This window comes from Pelmatolapia mariae, linkage group LG3_W, assembly GCF_036321145.2.
Source record: "Pelmatolapia mariae isolate MD_Pm_ZW linkage group LG3_W, Pm_UMD_F_2, whole genome shotgun sequence".
NCBI lineage: Eukaryota > Metazoa > Chordata > Actinopteri > Cichliformes > Cichlidae > Pelmatolapia > Pelmatolapia mariae.
The window spans coordinates 89,857,657-89,879,522 of NC_086229.1; the positions used below are offsets into that span (position 1 = coordinate 89,857,657).

Sequence of the window (21,866 nt, forward strand, 5' to 3'; positions counted from 1 at the left end):
CAGAAAAAGTGTTTCCATGACAGCAAGCCTGAATTTAGTTTTGTAGTATAAAATCTATTCATGTTAGATTTACTTCCCCATATAAAATTAAGCAAAGAGCTCTCTCCATGATATAAAAACACCTCCTCAGGTATCATAACTCTGCTACTGTCCAATTAAAAACCAGAATGTTAAGAAATTGCTTCTTGTGCACGTGTTTGAAGACAAATAAATTTGGACAGGGCCAATGTGCAGTAGCAAACAGAACTAAAACAATGCAGTGAAAACGGTGACACAAATGGCAACCAGCCAAGTAACTAGACACGTACTTAAATAACAGCATGTTAGTCCATGTTATTGTTTTTAAATATTTTATTGATATTTGTAAAAATCCAAAAGCTGACAATACATTAAAGAAATTATTACTGTGAAATTCCCACACACTAGTAACCAACTTCATGTTTACAAGGGTTTAAAATCTATATATTTATAATATATAGAAATATCACATCTTCAATTCCAAATGTAGTGTTCTGTGGTAAATCCTTCACGTTCATTCAATCAAAAAAAAAAAAAAAAAAAAAAAACTGTAAAAATAAATTATTCAAATTTCCAATTTTAAAAAGACCTCGACTTTCCCTAAAAGCTGCCATCATTTTTTTTCTTCATTTTTTAAAAATTCAGATGCATTTGAAACCCTGCTGCTGGCATCCGATCAGTCAGCAGCAAAGCGTATCGTTCACAGTCTGTACAGTGTACATAAAGAACAGCCAGACAGTTTTGCAGACTAGCTAACACCTCTGAACCTCTTAATGATTAAAATCAATTTCCAAACATACACTTGCAAGTGAATGTTGAAAAAGGTTTATCTTTACATGACTGATATCATCATCAGATTTCCCTAAAATAGATAGAGAACCCAAATAAGTGATCCAGTATTAGCCATCTATAAGCGATGTAATGACAAACCAAAGCACCACTGTTCCTATTTAACCCCACTAAACCCTGCCTCAGCAGCCTTCTCACTTGTCCCTATAATCATTAGCAAACTGCAGACAGGCAGACGACAGTCAGTCGAGTTCTTCTCTATTTGTTCAACATTAGAGAATGTGACAGATGTCTGATTACTTAAAAATGACCTGTTCTTTCAACTGCCGGCCCATGGCCCAAATCCACACTAGCACCGTTTATTCATTGGAGTGGAGGGTGAGATATACTGAGTGCTGATCCATACCACCTAAGTGGAAGTGCGTTACGAATCCCTAAACCACAGGTGTCGAACTCCAGGCCTTGAGGGCCGCGATCCTGCTTCTTTTCCAACTAACCAGCCCTTGTAGCTTCTTATTGGCAAAGCACACCTGATCCAGGTAATCAGCAGCAGGTAGGGCAGGGATATCGCAAAAACAAGCAGGATACTGGCCCTCGGGGACTGGAGTTTGACACCCCTGCCCTAAACGGTCTACACCATGGGTGTCGAACTCCAGGCCTTGAGGGCCAGTGTCCTGCAGATTTTAGATAACATCCTGGGTCAACACACCTGAATCAAATGATTAGTTCATTACCACGCTTCTGGAGAATTTCAAGACATGTTGAGGAGGTGATTTAGCCATTTAAATCTGCTGTGTTGGATCAAGGACACATCTAAAACCTGTAGGACACCGGCCCTCGAGGCCTGGAGTTCAACACCTGTTGTCTACACTGAAGCAGGCGTACTAACCAACAATTAGACCAGAGGTGGGCAATCTCAGTCCACGAGGGACGATGTCCCTGCAGGTTTTAGATCTCACCTTGGGTCAACACACCTGAATCACATTAGTTCGTTACCAGGCCTCTGGAGAATTTCAAGACATGTTGAGGAGCTAATTTAGCCATTTAAATCAGCTGTGTTGGTTCGAGGACACATCTAAAACCAGCAGGGACACCGGCCCTCGTGGACTGAGATTGCCCACCCCTGAATTAGACTCACAAGCCAAGTTTTTCACAAAGTGGTGAAACTATTACATGCACCGGATAGCCATAGAAATCACCACAGATGCCAGTGGAAGTTCTTTTAACCTTCAGAGAAGCACAAGGGCCTTAACAGACTCCACAAAACCAAACTGAGTTAACGTTTGTTCTCAACTTTCCTTCACCTGTTCAGTCTGACTAGCTTAAGACATTTGTGTAAGATTTTCCAGCATGATGATGTTTTTCCCCAAAAGATGCGTAAGAGTGGATCATTCCATCACTAAATAACCGACCACACCTGATGGTTCTCTTATTCATGTTCTCTGTATCTACCTTTGGTACTTTCAGGACTTTCTTGGCATAAAGACAGCCTAAAGAAATCCCCAAGTTTTTTCTGGCTACTACACAAAACTCTATTGAATGAAAGTAATAATTCACCTAAAAGAATCATACAACTGTGGAATGTGTTTCAGCACTACATCAGCATTCTTTCCAATCCAGTAACCTGTCACTTACCTTTTCACTGCGAAGGTGTCCAGAAGTTGTTGAGGTAATACCCCCTCCCCAATATGACTAAAGGTAAACCAGTCTCACCTATCAAAACCAGTGTGGGTTCAGTAGGTTTAGAGAGCGCTAGCTTTTCTTTACTTGCCTTCAAATATGAGAAGCTTCAACTTTGGCACTGAGGAAAGATGTCAGACGCCCTGCTGAGGAATAAAAGCTGCAGCATTTCAGACAAGACCAGTGAGGAAAGTTTTGGCGTGTTTTTTTTAATCAGCGTGACGATTTTAACAAGCTTGTCTCACGGTATTTCATCGCTAACAAACGGATAACTTTTAAAATGATATTTCCGGTGACCCTACAACAATATTTGAATCAGGTTAATTAGAAGTGTTTGACAATGCACATATAAACGCTCTGAGGAGACTTCCGACTGACATTTATTTTCTGTAAGTTAACAGTTACTTCCTACATGCATCGAACTCCTACATTTGAGCAGTTTAAGTTTTTCACAGCGGTTTGTTGTGCGGTGTAAAAGTTTTACATGATGGAGTCAACGTGCAGATTAGATTTTATACCAAACAAAGTTAAGTTCAGTTAAATCTACAGTCACAAGTATCGCCTAGAAACTGTTGCTGAACTCATTCAGCTTCTCTAAGGTCACAAACAACATCAGTATTACTCAAACGAAAAAGTACAAAAAAAATAAAATAAAAAATAAACACCTACTCCAGACGGCAAGCAGTAAAAGTACTACAGCACAATTACATATTAAAACAACCAGGAGGAAAAATACGAGTGTAAAAATTGCCTCAAAGTAATAAAAACAGAAAGAGACGTGGACGTCGGCTATTCGCTTCCTCCTGTCAGCATCGCAGGGGAACGTTACGCGCTCAGCCACTGACAGGGAGAGGATAGAGTCACGTGCATCAGGAGGCGCCGAGCGGCGACGCAGTCGGACGACAATCCTGAAAAAAAGAGCAAATGACAGAAATGAACGATCTGCAACTCTTGAATACAGGACGTTGTTCCAGGTTAATTTCTAATTCGACTTGTTTTTCCCGAAATTCAGAGATTCCATCCTCAACAGTGCATCTTTGTCATATTATAACACACTTAATACTATTTTATTATCTGAAAAGCCATGTTAAATGGATCGACGTGCATTACCAACGAATTTACTTGTGGAACAGCACCCTGTACGCATGCTTTTCAAACCCCCGGCTGCCTCTGCCGTTACAGGAACGCTGTTTTAGGAAAGAGCAACACCAGTCTACCTCAGACCTATCCTCACCTTCAAAATGCGCCGCCCTTGCTTAATAAGCGTAGCGTGCAGGCGGTGGCGGAGGCAGCCGATCTGCGTAGGGGTCCCTTGCACGTGGAACTCCGTATGCAGAGCGATCATAGGAGTAGCCGTTACTGGCAGGGGGCACTGGTGTGGTAGGCGGTCTCCTAAGCGGACTTCGATCTCGGGCGTAGTATGAGGACGGAGGAGGTGGAGGAAGGGGCCGACGCTCATATGGGTCAAGCGACGAGTTCGGAAGACGGTCTCGGACGACGGCTGACGGGGGAGGGGGAGGAGGAGGCACGCCGGGACGCTGGTCGTCGTAGGTGGCCATGCCATACGGACGGGCTCGGTACTTCTCATAGTAATCTACCACGCCATATCTGTCCCTCTCAGCATCGTAAGGGCGATCTGGATAAACTGCTCGTCTAGGGGGAGGGGGAGGCAGAGGAGGGGCAGGGTAACCTGGGGGTATGTGGCTAAGACGACCCCTCATGTAGCCAGGTGGAGGAGGCTCGGGCCACTCTCCTGGATAGCGTGGGGGCCAATAGCCACCCCTGTCTGGGGGAGGAGGGGGGTAATCATCCCGTTCTTCATGTCTGGGACGACTCTTGGAAATCTGGACATGGATGCGTTTGCCTACATTAAAAAATAAAAAGTAAAAAACACAGGTTATGTGGGCTGGTTTATCATAAGGCAACACTTTAAGGCTTCTTCTTGACCTGCTTATAATGTTGGTAATCTCTCTTACCTTGAAATTCTGTGTTGTCCAGTCCCTTGATGGCATCCATGGCCTCATCAGAGTTGGACATGTGTACAAAAGCAAAATTCTTAACAACAGCACACTCTGTGACCGTGCCGTACTCCTCAAACAGAGCACGCAGCTCATCATCAGATCCTTTCTCTACATTTGCTACATGCAGTTTGACTGAGCCCTGGTTCTTTCCATGACTGGCCTCCACGTTGATTGGCGTGCCGTGCAGCTTGTAGAGGTGCAGATTCTTGATGGCTTTGGTGGCAGCCTTGCGGTCGTCCATGTGGACGAAGGCAAAGTTTTTGATGATGGCACATTCTGTGACAGTGCCATACTCGGTAAAGAGTGCCTTGATTTCATCCTCGTTTGTCGCTCTGGGCAGATTTCCCACGAAAATCTTCACCATGATTACAAATCTGTTTCAAGGTAATGCAGAGTGTTAAGAGAAAAAAAAACATACAGTTACATTTTTTTTAGTACATATTACTTAAGAGTACGTTTGACCCTTTCTCTGAGTCTATAAAAACAGCAGAGGCGTTAACAGGCCCGCGCATAGTAAAAACCTAGACGTCGATCACGGCGGCACAAGTACCAACAATTTAATCATTTTAAATCATTAATATCAATAAATCGTTTCCTTAATATCTGTATATGTCTACAAAAAGAACAAATGAGACGAGTTTAAACGCCGCTCGTGTAGCCTGTTAGCCCAGGTTAGCCACGCTAACAGACAAAGCAGCGCCGTCGATATTCTCACGCAACGAGGCTAGCGGGCGAACAAAGGTAGCGAGGTTAACAGGGTACTCCACACATACCTATGCGCCAAACAAGTACATTTATATAAAGACGTAAATTTTCTATTTTCATTACCTTTTAATCGGCGCTCACAAAAAGGAATTGAAGTCCCCTTCGAGAGGTTTCCTTTTGCTAACTTCCGGTTGTGTCTTGCCTGTGGCATACAAAAAGCCAGCTGCATCGCCCCCCTCCGCCCGGGCGTGCGGAGTAATCTATCGAAAGTCTTCGGATAAAACAACAATTTTACAACTTTACAACTTTTATCCGCATAAAATGTTACACATTATACACCCAGTAGTCTATAATATATATATTTTTCTACTTCACATGTCTAATAAAAAATAATAACAATATAAAAAAAAATCTAGCTATAGCACTGTGCTTTGTTATAAATGCCCTACATTATCTTACGGTACACTTTTGTCCATGTTTTGTAAGTCACCCCATCTCTTATTTATTAACCAGTAACATTTCACAACTACATTTATATGGTGAAGAAAAGAGAGGTATGTACGTTTTAAACGTACTTGGTTAATGTGTAACGGTCTATTTTACGAGGTTGCTTCTTCCCGTTATAGTTGTAAATACCGCAGGGTGGGAAGATGGGAAGCAGTGTCTTTAGTTGAGTCTGTTTACAGTAACTGGTTGTGACACTTCTGATGACATGATTATTATTATTCACTAATCCCAGTCACTCCAGTAATGAAGAGCGACTTTTCATTCTGAAATAAGTAGCTAAATTTTTACATAAATAAAATTACATTCCTTAACAGATTACCCTGTTATACTGCGTTTAAAGAAACAGATCTCATTTTGTATTTTAAAACACTGTTGCTTCTGAAAAACCCCTATAAGTAATTTGTTAAGACTGCCGAGATATGCAAAACATAAAAATTATCACTAGTTAATCGATCCTCTTGTAAAAATTCATTTTTTTTTTTTTTTTTGGTTCATTTACATTTACTTTACTTTTTCTTTTTTCTTTTTTTTTACAAAACATCATTAATATCCTCTGTTTCACATCTAATTTTTTCTATGTTTGCATGTTTGTATTTTATTCTCTGCTTTGTTTACTCAAAAAGTATTGTAAATAATCATAATACACGGTTCCAAATGAAGTTTTAAAAGCGTTTCTGTCTACTCCGTGTTGCATCATCGTGGAATTTTCAGTGTTGTAATGCTACATTCAGGTGCTCGCGTTAAAAATCGCACAGTACAGCAAACCAGCGGAAAAGAATTTAAATTGTAACAAAGACTCCTGTGAATTATGTTGAATTAGTATTATTCTTATTAGCATTTTGTTTCATTTTCTTTAATTTCACGTGGCAAACTGTTTGCATTGGCTACGCAATCAAACATACATACATCTTTCAGATCTGGGTAACGCCATTACTGTCCAGTCTCCTGATTGAACAGTAGACATACTTTTACTTTGATAACTGTACTGTGTATTGTAGTGTCTAATTCTTGGATGCTATGTTTTTCAGCTTCTGAATGAAAATTTGTATGTATTGTTTTATTGTTATGTTTTCAGGCGCTTTAATTCAACATGAGAGTGAAATTTCCGGATTTGCACTTGAAAGCAGCACTGTTGGACCAACAGGAAAACTCGCTGAATAAAAGGCAACAGCTTGCAAAGTGCAGCAATCAGTAACAGCCTTCCTGTTTTCGCAGCAGCAGCACCGTTAGATTCTTCTAACTCTACAGTTTCTTTCTTTTCCGTAAATGGAGTAAAAAACCTCGTTCTTTAATTAAGAAAGTTTCACATTCAGGTAAGGCATCTAAAAAATAATGTTTGTTGATTATATGCAGTACGATTTAACCCTGCTTTACAGATAAGATGGTCCAGTTTCACTGTATAACTAATTTTTTTGTTTGGTTTTTATTTTTGTCATTTTTTTGACTATCAGCTGTCTTCTTCTTTTAATCTGGAATTATTTTTTCACGATGAATGTGTCTTTGACGATGGAGACAGAGGAGGACCTCCTGACTTGTCTCCAAATCAAGTTTTACCACCCTCAGCAGAACTGTAAGGGCTTTTATGGTCGGCTTCCTCTGGGGACCAGAAGAAGACACACTGCCGATGACCCTCTCAGGCTGGGCCGTGACGACCAGGCCTGTGCCTACATCCTGCTTGATCCCCGGGTGTCCCGTAAGCAGCTGGCGCTCTATGCCTACCACATTCCCCAGAGCTCAGAGATGCTTTTTACCATCCAGAATCTGAGCCAGAGGGGGAAACTGTCAGTGAACACCTCAGCGCTGGGATACCTGGAGAGAATGGATCTGCCAGACAAAGCTCTGATTCGGTTCGGAGAGTATGAGATTCTGATCATCCGCGAGTCTGGTGAGGCCATGGCCAACTTTGAGGTAGAGTTTGAGGTGCTGGCAGTACCTCCTTCCAGAGAGACATCCATGTCTCTCTGGAAGGAGCAGACATCCATGTCTCTTCCTCCGGTCATGGAGACATGTTCAGATAGTAGGATTAGTTTGTCACCCGAAGATAGCTCCTTTGGCCCCCAGGAGAGTGATGAGACTCTTCCTTGTGATTCATAACCAACCATTACTGCTTATTCATGTGTGACTTTTTTTTGTTGTTGTTATTTACTCGACTTAATGCCAATTCAGTGCATTTATTACATTAGACAAGAAATCCCTCTTTGTATATGTGAAATCAATATACCCTTTTCGTATCCTGTCTACATAAGCTGCATTGTTAATTTTGCAAATACTGTTAAAGTGCAAAGTTTGAAAGTTATGACTGAGAAATAAACAGTTTATCTGGAATACAGTTATCTGCATGTTGTTGATTATTATTTTGTTTTTGTTTTTTTTGGTGGAACCTTTTACTCTAAGGCAATCATTAATCAAAGAATGAAAGAAGTGTGGCTTTGCATTGAAGACAGAAACAGGTTTTTCTAGAAATCATTGAGATGAAGCGGTAACCTTTCAAGCCTGTAGAAATATGAGATCTCCACGCAACCATGGCAGCTTAGGGGAAAACACAGCACTGTTCTAGAAACAACACACTTTTGTAGTGTTGAGAAAAGCCATTCCTAGTCTGGAATGTGGCCACTGTCGCTGCCATGCAGGCGGTAGTTGTACGAGTTTCACATACTCTAAATGATATCTAGCAATGTATTTTTGTGCTCTGTGGAGGATGTAATTGTGTGAGACCACTACTTAAAACATCATTTATGCAATCTATATGAGTCCTACTATACTGTCAGGAGAAATCAGTTGAGCAGAATGAATAGATTTCTTCTTCCCCCTGTTGATTTATTTAATTACTGTGCTAAAAGTACATTTAACTGTATCTCTCCTGTCTTTATCATGTCAGTTCAAATTATTCAGAATTCGGGTTGAAATGGTTTTTCACCATGAAAACAGGAAGAAATCTGTCTACAACTACCAAGACAGCTGGTCCTCTAATTATGTCAAACAGAAAAGATGCATCCAGGTTTTAGAGGAACGTAAAAGTCAGAGCACACAAACCAGAGGGAGGTCCTCAACTATGAAGATAGCATTAGACATGAAAACATTGTACGTCTGATCTGTGTATGTGGATAACCTCAGATCTGAATTTACAGGTTTCTGGTTGTAGCTATGAGTCGAGGCAGATTCTTCAAGATTAGGCAGCCCATGAAAGTAATGATCTTGATATCTCTGAAAGAACGTCCTCTGGGAGGTGAGAACTCTCTCAAACAGAGTGCAACAATGCTGTCATGGAAAGACGATTCCCTTCATTGGCTGGTGTGCTGTATGGCAACTAAGAAACCAAATCCCACAACTTCAAAGCCTTAGCCTCCATAATGGACTTTGGGTGTTGTTATTCTGCCCCTTTCAAGTTCCTCAAACCCTGGCCTGAACTTTCACCTTCCAGCTCTAATGTCTGTCCCCCTTCAACAGTTTGAGGAAAATGCCTCACTCAACACTCTGTCATACCAGCTATGATCATTGAAGTGCCATTGGTGACATGACCTAACCAGTTTTCAGTATTCCAATATGTTTCATTGATCTGTTTTAATTCTCATGAAATAAACTAAAAATCAATCTTTGCCATGAATCCACATAAAAATGAGACAAAATATAATTCTGTGATCAAATAAGACTTGATGTCCACTACAAAAGACTGAAGATAAAGAATAACAAGTAAAGAAATAACAATTTAAAATCTAAGTATTAAAAAAAAAAATTCTTCTTGGACGAGCCGCAGCCAGCGCTCACGATTTCCAAGTATTTATGTTTGATTTAAGGGAAAGTGACTTAGGGACTAGAGGAAATGATACTTCGCTCTTTAGCAGATCCAATGAACTCACTTCCAGTTTCACTGTTCGTTGATTAGGCAACTAAAGTATCCATCTATGCATTCTGCCCCTCACTCAGTGGAAACATCTGTTTAAAACCTGGATTCAACACTCCTCTGCTTTAACTGTCTGGTTTCTCACAAATGAATAACATCATGTTAGTGAGTGCTGAATAAGCACAGCTGTGGAATCGTGCAAATAAAATCACACTGACTCATTGTGCTTTAGGTTTTTGGGGAGGGAGTATGTGATGACTGTATGTTGTAATGCTGCAGGCAGTTCCACACCCCTCCGGTGAAGATAACACTTTGTAGCTCAAAAACTACAATTTTACACTCGGCCTGAAACCAAAGCAGCATCAGTCTAAGTCAGTTTATATGCTGAAGTCTCACTTTCATAGATGCTTTGTGCTCAAATCAATCTTTGAACAATCACAATTAACCACATGTAATTAATAATATGTGACATTTAAAGATCTCATAATATCACCCCAATAGAGCACTTTGCTCTATCACACATGCATAAATAGCTGCAAAGGAAGTGCCTTATGGTTTCTTATGTGAAACAAACTCTCAGTTTAGATTCAGGGTAAGACACCCTCTCTACCTTTAAGATTAGGCTTAAAACGTTCATTTTTATAACGTTTACAGTTAGGGTTGGATCAGGTGATCCTGATTCCTCCCTTAGTTACACTGCAACAGGCCCAGGGTGCTAGGGGCTTCCCATCAGTGTTTCTTGTTGACTCATCCTTTTTCGCTCATTGTGTGAGTAGACAGAACAAAAGAGTGTGTCTTTTGTCCTTCTTCCTCTCCTCATCCCCAGCCAGTCATCTCAGATGGCCACCCGTCCCTGAGCCTGGTTCTGCTGGAGATTTCTTCCTGTTAATAGGAAAGTTTTTCCTTCCCACCATCACTAAGCGGTTGTCTACAGGGGGTTGTTTGATTGTTGGGGTTTTCTCCATAGTATTGTAGACCTCACAATATAAAGCTCCTTGAGGCAACCGCTGTTGTGATTTGGCACAAATATATAGTCATCTGACAATTTATTCGATACACCTTACTAGTACGAGTTTTGCCTTCAGAACCATAATTCTTTATGGCATAGATTCAGACATTTTGGTCCATATTGATGTACTGATAGCCTCACACAGTTGCTGCAAATGTATGCTGTAAAAATCCGGTTCCACCACATTCCAAAGGTGTCCTTATAGACTGACGACCACTGGAGCACAGCGAACTCACTGTCACGTTCAAGAAACCAGTTTGAGATAATCTGAGCTTTGAGACATGAAATGTTATCCTGCTACAAGCAGCCATCAGAAGATGGCTACTACCATAAATGGATGGTCAGCAACAATACTTGGGCAGCTGTGGCATATAAGCAATTCTCACTTGGTACTCAAGGGCCCAAAGTGTGCCAAGGAAATATTCTCCACATGCTCACAGCATCAGAAGCAGCATGAACCTTTGACATGAGGCAGGGTGGATCCACACTTTCATGTTGTTTACACCAATATTTGGTTACAGCAGAAATAAAGAATTATCAGACTAGGCAACATTTCTCCAGTCTTTTATCGTCATACTTTGGTGAGCCTGTGCAAACTGCAGTCCGAGCTTCCTGTTATGACCCCTGGTGTGGTCTTCTGCTACTGTGGCCCATCTGCTTTATAGTTCAACATGTTGAGAATTCAGAGATGCTCTTCTGCATACTTTATTTCTCTTCTGACACTGGACACCAACAAAAATATTTATTTATAATACAAAGAGAACTGGGTATTTTTTTTTTTATGTCTTACAGACATAAAGTGCCTAGAAAAAGGTTGTTTTTTTAAAATCCCAGTAGATCAGAACAACCCATGCTAGCAGGCTGTCTTAACCAGTTCTACATGCCTAAATGCATTGAGTCGCTGCCATGTGATTGGCTGCTTAGAAGCAGTTGAATTTATGCAACTTAAAAAAAGATAATTAAAAAAAACTTAATTAAAAAATTTCACTATCATATAACCCTAACATACTGCTGTATGATCACAATGCTAACTTTTAAAAATGGAAATAAAGAAACCACAACATTTTCAAATGTAAATTGTTTATTTCATAATAGCTAAAATTCAAAAGGTAGAAAATGGGAGTTAAAAAAGACACAAGTAGGTCCTTGTGGTCAATTGCAACATACAATACCTTTCAATTACATTTAAAATAGGGAAATAGGAAAACTAAGAGGTTTACCACTCATATGAAAAGTTCATACAGTGTTTAAGTAAACATTCCAGTAACTGTCTAATGTTATTACAGTAAACAGTTTTAGCTACACCTCAACTTGCAACAATGAGACAGACATTTTTTTTTACCCTCCAATCAAAGCAGAGATGTAGCGACACATCTGTCCCATCGCCCATGATGTTCACTCCAACTCATCAACCAATCGTTCAAACTTTCAGTGAGGGACAAAAATCCATACCCTGTAAGAGCAGACACTTTAAACAAGGTTCACAAATTGAACTCACCAAATAGGAGTTCCTTTACCTTAAACTGCTCGGCATTCTAGCCAAGTCCTTCCCAGCTTGTAATCCCCTTTGAATTCACTTCTAGACCCAGAGCAAGTGCCAGAGGAAAGACACGTCTGTGAACAAAGACACAGATTCAAAGACTCAATAACATGCCTTCAATCTACATGAATCAATTCTAACAAAGAGAAACAGTGTTGCTAAAATGGTATTAAGTAAAATTTTATTTATATGGCACCTTTTGAGATTAATATTAAAGTGCTTTGCAACAAAATACCACAGCAAGTTAACAGTATTACCATTATTTTAAGTGAAAGATTTTTTTTATACTTTCAAAACTGCAACAGCAGAAAAAGTATGAATCCAAGAAGACAAAGTGTGATCATTTATTGCAATACCACAGTTTAAGCAGCATGTACCTGTTTTAATCTGGGTGCTGGACATCTTCTGAGGACGACTTACCATGAGCTGGCATCTCCTGCACTGAATCTAACAACCTATAAAGAGCACACAGGCTAAGAATATCACACACACATTTCATGTGTTACATATATTAATTTAGAAATAGTAGAAAAATATGACTAAAATGTATGAAATGAAGGATGATACAAATAAATAAATAAATAAATAAATAAATAAATAAATAAACAAACAAACAAACAAACTTTGGACAGAAGCATGGGGCCCATCAAGGAAAAACCCAAGGTAGGCAATGGGAGATGACTGACGAATTGTGACTTCAAAACACGGAGAAGCCGGTGTACACAGCTTTAAAAAAAATCTTTGTGTAGCCACAGAGTGGAACGGAAGTTTAAGTTGCTTATTTTTTTGCGACTTTTGGGAGTGGACATTTCCGTACTTCATTAACTGCGCTGGATTTGAGCTTTAAAGTTAAATCAACTTTTGGTTTCTTTTTGCAGTCTAACCTGGCAAGACTTCAAGAAGGCAGTGGTAAGTCTCGGGTGTGTCGCAAAAAGGGGGAGGAGGGCAGGGGGTTAATAAGCATTATAGTTTTTCACACTTTACATGGAAAACCAGTCTGGCAGGTTTTCTAGCAGTGAGCTGAAGATTTAAAAAAAAAAAAAAATCAACACCTACCATGTGTCATGCAGATAATATCAGGACTGAAGAATGAAACTGAAAGTGTTTCAAGAGTAAAGAAAGCTAAATCTTATCTGACAAATTGGTTTTCGTCCTAAGAGGCCAACGCAACGAGGAATAATTTCACAGTTAAAATGTTTTTTTTTTGTTTTATTCATTTATTAAAAAGCCTTCAAAAAAAAAAGCAATCTGTAAAGTAAATAAAAATCATACATAATGGTGGCTAAGGAGTCTACTGTCGCATTAAAAGAACACAAAGTGTAAAAAGAACAAAACCACACTGAAACTTCATGCTAGCATGTGTCGCAAATCTTAAAGATTACTGTACAACCTCCCACAGCAGGTGTTGTATTAAAGCACTGCTATGCTGAAATTTCTTTAAAACTTAGATCAATAAGCATTTCGTAATCAACCAACAATCTTAAAATAAACACAATTTTTGTTTACAAAGCCTACATGTATTTGTATCTAAACGAATCCCTTGTTCTAAAAAGAAGAAATAGATCACAGTTTCCCAGATTACATTTTCCACTTAGAAAAATTGAAAAGCAGAGTGTCCAGTTTTGGTCACACTGGAATAGTCCAAGCACCTATTCTGCAAAACATTTTGAAAGCTTTTAACAGTAAAACAAAGAGAGGAGGAGAAAAAGGCATGACCAGCTCAGAAGAACTGCAGACAAATTGTATATTTTTAAATACGGGGCTGTCCGCAATACAGTATCTTCCAGTAAGTCTCAGCAAACGCAACGCAATCCGCCATAGACATGGGAGGGGGGAGGGGTGCGTATAGCGCCACGTGCATCAGCAGACGACGACGATCTTGTCATATTCTAAACCTGGAAAAAGAGCACACCACACATGTCAAGGAGCGCGTTTTACTTAGGATTCGCGCAACACTGATCTGAGAAGTTCAAGCAATAATATTTTAGGATTCTAGCAGCACCGTTTAAATTCCTTTATTATTAATCTGAAGGAAATTTTGAGTTTTGGCTGATGGTTTAAAGCGTGATTCTACCTCAATTAACGGATTCAGCTCTCATGTTTATTATAACTTTTGTTTCCGTGTCATTTCTGCTTGTTATCAATGTGATTAATGAGTTCATGAAGCATCCACTCTTTGTTCTCACCTTGTATTACACTCGAGGTGTCTAATAGCCTGCATAGCGAGGCGGCGGCGGCGGTGGTGGTGGCGGCACTCTCTCCGAGTAGGCTTCCCGGGGACGGGGAGCTGTGTACATCGGCGTCCTTGACATTGGAGACAATCGAGAACGCTCGTAGGAGTAACCATTACCAGCTGCAGGAGCAGGCGGAGGGGGGGCTCTTCTGATAGGGCTTCGATCCCTCGCCATGTAACCTGCAGGAGCGGGCAGTGGACGCCGCTCATACGGATCAAGAGAGCCCATTCCGAGACGCTCCCTAACCAATGCAGAGGGAGGAGGGGGTGGAGGGGGGATGGCACTGGGACGCCTGTCATCGAAGTTTGGGGCGTAAGGACGGGCTCTGTATTTCTCATAGAAATCGACCACCCCATAAGATTCTCGATCGCCATAGCCATGATCAGGATACGCTGCTCGTCTCGGAGGAGGGGGAGGTGGCGGGGGCGGAGGAGGAGGAGGGTAAGCGGACATGCGGCCTCTGTAGGGAGGCTCGGGTCTCTCCCCTGGAAAGTGAGGAGGAAAATAGCCTCCTCTCACAGGCGGAGATGGATACTCCTCCTCCTCTGGTCCCCCTCTCGGTCTGCTTTTTGATATTTGAACGTGTATGCGTTTCCCTGCGAGAGAGAAAAACATTGTCCCTCAAATCTAAAAAGTAAGGAACCCCTGAAAAACCCCTTATAGACCCAAACATTTATGCTTACCTTGAAACTCTGTATTATCCAGGCCCTGCAAGGCATCCATGGCCTCGTCAGAATTAGGCATATGCACAAAGGCAAAGTTTTTGACGATGGAGCACTCCGTGACATTGCCATACTCCAAAAACAGGTCACGGAGCTCTTTGTCAAAGCCCTTCTCCACATTGGCCACGTGAAGCTTCACGGGGCCCTGGTTCTTGCTTCTGCTTGGCTCTACGTTGATGGGTCTGCCATTCAGCTTATGGAGATGGAGTTCACGGATTGCTTTGGTGGCAGATTTGCGGTCTTCCATGTGAACAAAAGCATAGTTTTTGTACTTGGCACATTCTGTTACTGTGCCGTACTGAGTAAACAGAGCTTCAATCTCATCCTTCTCAGTGTTCTGAGAGAGGTTACCGATAAAGATCTTTACCATTGTTGCTCCAGTGTAGTACCTACAAAAGGTAAACACAGGATGTGTCATCAGAATCCACAATAGAATAAAATAAGCCTCTGTCCTGATCTCCAACAGAGTACCGTTTACCGAAGAGTTTGGGTGGGTGTTTTTGCTTTTTAGGAATCAGAAGTAACAAAACAAATGGGTTGATGATTAATGTGACAGAACACCTTAAAGGATGTAAATACTAGTCTGGAGAAGCATATGTACGTCACTTTTCCAAAGCAATAAAGATGGTGTGGCTCGTCTACAACAGGTAGCAAACTAACACGACACACCCATGTTCTGTAAGTGCTGCCGCTCACAACAGCAGAGGGCAGAGACAAAAAGCAGCAGTAAGCTAAACAGCTTCCAACAGCCTTCTGTGTGTAAAGAAAATTCTGCTTCATCCAGTAAGTCATCAGACAGTGCCCCTCAGTGACAATAAACCCTGTTTGTTTGCTTTGTTTTAAATCAACTTTCTTTCACTTCACCCTGATTCACTGCATACGCAACAAAACAAGGAACCACAACAAGTTATTCTGGTTTGACAAGACGAACAAGCAGAGCGCCTGCTCCAAAAAAAAAACGACTAATATTTGGTGTTCCAGTATGAGGGATTAACTCATATATATGTTTATGAAGACTTTCATAAATACACAAATAGAGAGAAAGAAATAGAATAACTCAAATGCTGCCTTGTTGACTGCATTTTTTACCCAGACTATTATTTTTTCCCCCAATTTACACCAAGCAACTGTGTTTGCAAGGCAAACTATTATAGAAGAAAAGGGTGTGTGTCAGAAAATAGCCCCACGTCCGCGTGAAGTCACATCAAGTGAAGATGAGTCGTGCAGGGACCCTGTTATCGACTCTTGCTGACTGCGGTCAAGTGAGCCCTCACATGCGAAGAGACAGTCAAGCAGGCTGCACCACCAGCCGTACCTACAATGTTGTTGCACTTTTCTTATAGATATTACGGTACGGGTGCCGACTGGCTTATATACACAAGAGTCAAATCAAGAGTTTTGAAATATTTGCATTTTTCACTGGATTCTTACTCTGGATCATCCTCACTCTTCCTTTTCCGCCTCACAGCTCTCTGAATTGTATGGTTTCAGAGAAAATTCTGTACTGTACTTTGAATAATTTCATTTTTTAGCTGATATTACAGGGAACCCGTAAGAGGTGACACAAATATTTCACTGGATTCTAACCCTAGGACCCTAACCCTGGACTCTTCCTCCTCTGGCTCACAGCCTAATGAACTGTACGGTTTCACAGAAAACTAAACATAAACAGATACCGTATTGATCCTGCCACATTTTTTGTCTTACTGACATTCAGATGGAAGAGGTGATTTCATGCAGACCACTCAAAAAAGTTCCTCACCAGATTCCTGTGCTCCGATTTCTGCTCACCCTCAATACGCCCAACCAATACAGTGTTGTTAGTGTCAACCCTCTTCAGTTTGCTTACCAGCCTTGTGGGAGTGGAGCAACAGGTAGATAACTCTGACAACACTGCACTGTTACAGAATTTGTATTTTTTGTTGTTGTTATTTTTAATGTGTAGTGTAAGAATTATAATTTATGATCAGCTATTATTTTAAAGCTAGAAGTGGAGTGAGTTGCGAAATAGTGAAAAATGAATTAGAAGACTCTTGTGTTTCTAAGCCTGTCGGCACCTGTACCGCAATATCCGTAAGAAAAGTGCAACAACATTGTAGGTGCGGCTAGCTTGACTGTCACTTCGCACGTGAGGCTCACTTGACCGCGGTCTCCCGCGGTCCTAAACAAGCGCACGAGCTCATACTGACTTTCGGTTCCTTGCCGGTCCCACCCTCCACACAGTTCGTTGCTGTACGTGTTTAAAAGCGAGATTAGGCAGAATAAAGGCGCGGTTCATAGAGGTTTTACAAAAAGGGAGCTTAGAGAAAGCTTTCTGAGTCCAAATAGTGAATGTACAACGTCATTATCAGGAAATAGAAAGCTTGTAATGGAGTCGAGCGAGGAGTAAAGCGATGACTCAATTTATCGTCATCGCCCATATTTAGCTTTGATTGCATTCGTATTTAAAATTAGCCGCCAGCGTTAGCCTAAAGCGGCCATATTCGGGGGACTTCAGCAAAACCTAAGTTCAGTAAGTTTCGTGTTTGCACTTCCTGTCTGTAAAGCTGCTAGCCAGGTTGCTGTTAGCAAGCTAATATTCGTTACCGACACTCCCGCGAACTGGCTAGCAAAATAAAAAATAACTTTAACAACTGAAAATGTCTAACGTTGCAATTGTGAGTCTGTAAAAGTAAAATGATGACACCTTAGGAAAAGGACAGGAGAACAACACCAAAAACCGCCATACTCACTGATTGTGAACGGTGCAACAGCGAGGTCGAAACTCCAAAGATGAGTAGTAGATATCTGCTGGCGGTAGAAGCGCACGTAAGAATCTGATTGGTGGGAAGGTGTGTCTCTCAATAAGTCCGGGCTGCCATTGGGTGACGGGTTTAGTTTTATTCTGAAAGCGCTTCCGTTGCTCTAGCGTGACGGGGTGTAGTGCAAACGAGTGTTTTGTAACGAGCGCCTCTAGCTTGTCGAAAACCGAAACCAAGTTTCTGTTTTCTATATCTAAATCGGACACTAAAAATATCCTAAAAATAAATACTTAAAAAAGACGGCCTCTCTTTGTATTGCTTACAGTAAACGCAGTGAGTGAATAGTGACAACTTATAGAACTTATTTCAAAGTTAAAAGTTTAAGATATGAGAGTAAAAATGTCGAAAACTGCGCAGAAACGATGTCTCACAACCCGACATAAGTGAGCAGCAAAGGAGAACAACAAGTACGCAAAATAAGGCGCTGTTCTTGTTTTTCATGTCTTCTCTAACACCGAACCTGTGTTTGCTTTACCTTCACAGTTCATGTGACTGCTGCAGGCCAAATTATGGAAATTAGAAATTCTTGCTGTCGCTAACCTGCTTAGATAATAACCACTGGGTCAGTCTGAAACGTGTGTTATAAAACTCAATGGAACTTCCTTCAAATTTAAAGCTGAATATTTTTTTTTCTCCTTAACTAAGTATCATTAACTCACATCATTATCTCTTATCAGTAGCATGTATTTAAAAGGCATGCTGATAACATCTTAAAATCTAAATAATAACAACATTAAGATCATATGATCTTGTGTAATTGCGTCATTTAGCTTTTTTAAACACAGTATATACAATTATAGAATTATTCAAATTGCCAACTGTGTACAGAAAGCAATTACTAATGTTGCTAGATCTTTTTGCATTATTAAATATAACTTCTTTAGCATCAACATTAGATTATTAGAATGACATATTCTTATGAGTGAAACTAAGACTGTTTTTTATCATTGAACCACTCCTTTACTTTTGCTAAAATGCCCTTTAAAAACTTACAACTTAAGACATTTCTTTAGCAGCTATACATAAAGTCTGCAAATGTGACATAACAGTAAACTTCCAGTAGAGGGAGACACAGACAGAAAAACACAAAGGAGTTGACTCATCATTACTTTGGGTAGCTTATCAGGTGACACCCCAGTTTTGATAAAATCACTTCTTTATCTAACAAGGAGGAAACCTGCTGAGGGCAAGCTGTTGTTTTTAGCATGCACTGCAGTAAACTCCTGTGAATGTGTGTGTGTCCACATGCCATTTAAAAGTGTCTCAAGCCATAAAACCTTTTTATGTAAGATGTCATGCACAGTAGCACCAGCTGCCTTGAAGAAATAGGCTGATGGTAAATAAAAGGATGTTATACTGGCCATATATGTCAGTGTATTTTTCCCAGTGTGTGAGAACTGCATGAATTTCTTTTTGTTTTAACTTTACTTATGTAGTCTACATTGTTACTATCTACTCATACTAATGTTTACAACTGTTTGTGGTGCATACATATTTATTACTCTTTGACATCTACACACTATAATGTCCCCCAACAGCATGCTACAAACGAGCCAATATCCAGTCCCAAATCCTGGATTATACTGGACACTAATTTGGCAACACTCTGGGTATAATATACTAATATCCTTACCTGCTGAATAAAGTCTTGCATTTTTCCCCAAAAAAATCCTCTTTGTATGCACCATTAGATTTATATATGTATGTAAAGTCAAACTCTGCAAACACAACCATGAAAGGATGTTTCTCCACCACCACGATTGGACCAAAGAACAGTCACCCTGCCTCTAAAAGCTTGTCACTTCTATCAGTTTTAATGCAGACAGCTGCTGTCTATCAAAGAAAGCACCCATATTCTTGTATTATAGTACATTTCTGTCTTCTTGGTTTATTTCAAGCACTTTTAATCACACATTTGTTTCTTTTTGCTTTGAAATTTGATCAGCTGCGTTTTAATTTATAGCGATCTGCACTCATCCTTAAGATGGGCTGACCCGGTCACTAAAGAGGTGATGACTCACCATTTGTACGGGCTCAACGAGCAAATAGAAACTATGTTGCTGTAAATACCCCGCTGAGTCACTCTACTGTGTAAAAGTACAAGTTTTAAAGAAACATTTGATCAGATAAAAGAGGGTGGGGTCTCATATCTGTATTAGACATTTAAAGTATTTTACTTTAATTATTCCATATCACAATAAGTCACCTTAACATGCTTTATATTGTAAAATAAAAAACTTAAACTTAAAATATTACAGCAGACCACCCACTATGAGCAAGCACTTGGTGACAGTGGGGAGAAAAAAAAACAAAAAACAACCTTTTTAACAGGAAGACGCCTCCAGGAGAAGACCAGGCTCAGAGAGGGTTGACTATCTGCCATGAACGGTTGGTAGACTTGAATCAAGGTCTTAAATCCCTTTAAAAATCTGTTCTTTCAGGTGCAAAAATGGTTCTTTGAAAGATTTTCCTCACATCTAAACCTCACTATGCTTATTTACTCCTAAAAGATTATTTTTTTCTTTAATGAAAAAGAGGGTGGGGGGGTGTGAGATAATGGCCAACCAAATACTGGAAATAACAGACGATGCTTCTTTAAATTCAAAATAGGCTTGCTTAAAATAGCCTGGGACAAATTTAACACTGCAGTAGGAACAGTTATATCATCCATAATTTTTCTTTTTAGAACTCAGAAGACCCCATTGTGATCATCCCCTAATTATTAGACTGAAGTACACTCGCATCAACATAACATCCAGAAGTCTAATGTGGTTTGTTTTGTATATGTTAAAAAGAAAAAAAAAATGTATACCAAACAATGAAAAGTCCTTTATTGCCATCAGAACATGAGTGAGAAAACCAGAGACAAAATCTGACAGAGTGAGGAGTCGACTGTACAACCAGCATCCACGCAGACGCACGTGCGCGCACGCACACACACGCAGCAGTCTTTCAACAGGACGCGAGGGATACAGATACATTAGGGAATACAGTACTCACACAATGAGGTATAAAGGTAAACACAAACATACCACGCAAGGCTTCATCCTCCACTCGCACACATGCAACTGAACCAAGGTACAAATACTCAAGTGTTCGATCATCCTCTAAAAACACAACATACAGGTGAGCAGAAATGTAAAACAGCAGCATCTGGGTCATCTTGAGTCAACCACACTCCCATTCGTCTGTCTCTCAAAACCTTTGGTCATGTGGATGCTTGCTTGTCATGCACAATGTCGCCCTTTGTAATTTCACAATTTAACACTTTTGAAACTCTGAAAACTTGTAAGCAAAAGGAACCGGTCCCTTCCTGACTCGTACCCGCCAACAGAGTGTGTGGGGGGTTGGGGGTCTGGGCAGATATAAGTATTGGAGGGGGAGAGAGAAAAAAAAAGAAAAATCAGTCACAAATAGTTCTTTTTCCTCTCTTCATGGTAGAGTTTCTACGTTAGTTGGACATTCAGTGTGTACATTAGCAGCAATTCTAGTGAATGAAACAATGGCTTTGTAAGTCAGATTAACAACACCCCTTTTTTTCCCTCATGCACAGGACAGGCACCACCTACTACTCGAATGGCCATGCAAGTTAGAAAAATAGACTGCAAACTCACAAGACAAGAGAAATCAAAGTTCATCTCCACAGAAGAGGTTGATTTCACTTCAGTTTTTTATTTCATATTTTCTACGATGTGGAAAGAGCAACAAAAAGAACTTGAGAGCGACAACCAAGACAACAGTAACAACATGAGCAGAGAGCCGCTGAGGTTTTCGAGTCCGTCTCTTACTCCGTATGCCGAAAACAAAGAAAACATTTTTTTTTTACCCCAAACCGCCAGGTACAAAAGACGGACAACCTCACTTTTGCACTACGCGGGCGACCACGCCGACCTGGTGTGTGTGTACCTGTAAATGTGGGCCTGTGTGTCGTGTGGCTCTCATGTCATTTTAAGCTGTCCCGTTCCCACAGTCTGCAGTCTCTCCCCACCCCTTCCCACG

At 40.5% G+C, this 21,866-nt stretch overlaps 3 protein-coding genes across 9 annotated transcripts; 1 reads left to right on the forward strand and 2 right to left on the reverse strand.

Moving 5' to 3' along the window:
* Nucleotides 1-367: 367 nt before the first annotated feature.
* On the reverse strand, nt 368-5,420 carry LOC134624980 (RNA-binding protein 4B-like). Of its 2 annotated transcripts, none has more exons than XM_063470239.1 (4): nt 5,337-5,420; nt 4,464-4,882; nt 4,178-4,351; nt 368-3,395 (listed from the first exon to the last, which is right to left on the reverse strand). In XM_063470239.1, exons 2-4 carry the CDS (start codon nt 4,870-4,872, stop codon nt 3,313-3,315), a joined length of 666 nt encoding a protein of 221 aa, XP_063326309.1. In that variant the 5' UTR covers nt 4,873-4,882; nt 5,337-5,420; the 3' UTR covers nt 368-3,312. The 2 variants fall into 2 exon arrangements, with proteins under 2 accessions (XP_063326309.1, XP_063326308.1); XM_063470238.1 differs by having other exon boundaries at nt 3,722-4,351.
* A 1,477-nt stretch (nt 5,421-6,897) lies between these two features.
* Nucleotides 6,898-8,053, forward strand: tifa (TRAF interacting protein with forkhead associated domain). The gene is made up of 2 exons (XM_063470240.1): nt 6,898-7,033; nt 7,172-8,053. The coding sequence occupies exon 2, from the start codon at nt 7,209-7,211 to the stop codon at nt 7,812-7,814; it is 606 nt and encodes a 201-aa protein (XP_063326310.1). The 5' UTR covers nt 6,898-7,033; nt 7,172-7,208; the 3' UTR covers nt 7,815-8,053.
* Nucleotides 8,054-11,664: 3,611 nt separating this feature from the next.
* Nucleotides 11,665-17,899, reverse strand: LOC134624979 (RNA-binding protein 4-like). Of its 6 annotated transcripts, none has more exons than XR_010093674.1 (5): nt 17,799-17,899; nt 15,028-15,455; nt 14,297-14,940; nt 12,088-12,565; nt 11,670-12,023 (listed from the first exon to the last, which is right to left on the reverse strand). XR_010093674.1 is itself a non-coding variant. In XM_063470235.1 (4 exons), the coding sequence occupies exons 2-3, from the start codon at nt 15,434-15,436 to the stop codon at nt 14,318-14,320; spliced, it is 1,032 nt and encodes a 343-aa protein (XP_063326305.1). In that variant the 5' UTR covers nt 15,437-15,455; nt 17,799-17,899; the 3' UTR covers nt 11,670-12,565; nt 14,297-14,317. The 6 variants fall into 6 exon arrangements, 3 of the variants coding, with proteins under 3 accessions (XP_063326307.1, XP_063326305.1, XP_063326306.1); XR_010093673.1 differs by having other exon boundaries at nt 11,671-12,184; nt 12,488-12,565; XR_010093675.1 differs by lacking the exon at nt 14,297-14,940 and having other exon boundaries at nt 11,669-12,184; nt 12,488-12,565.
* Nucleotides 17,900-21,866: the final 3,967 nt, after the last annotated feature.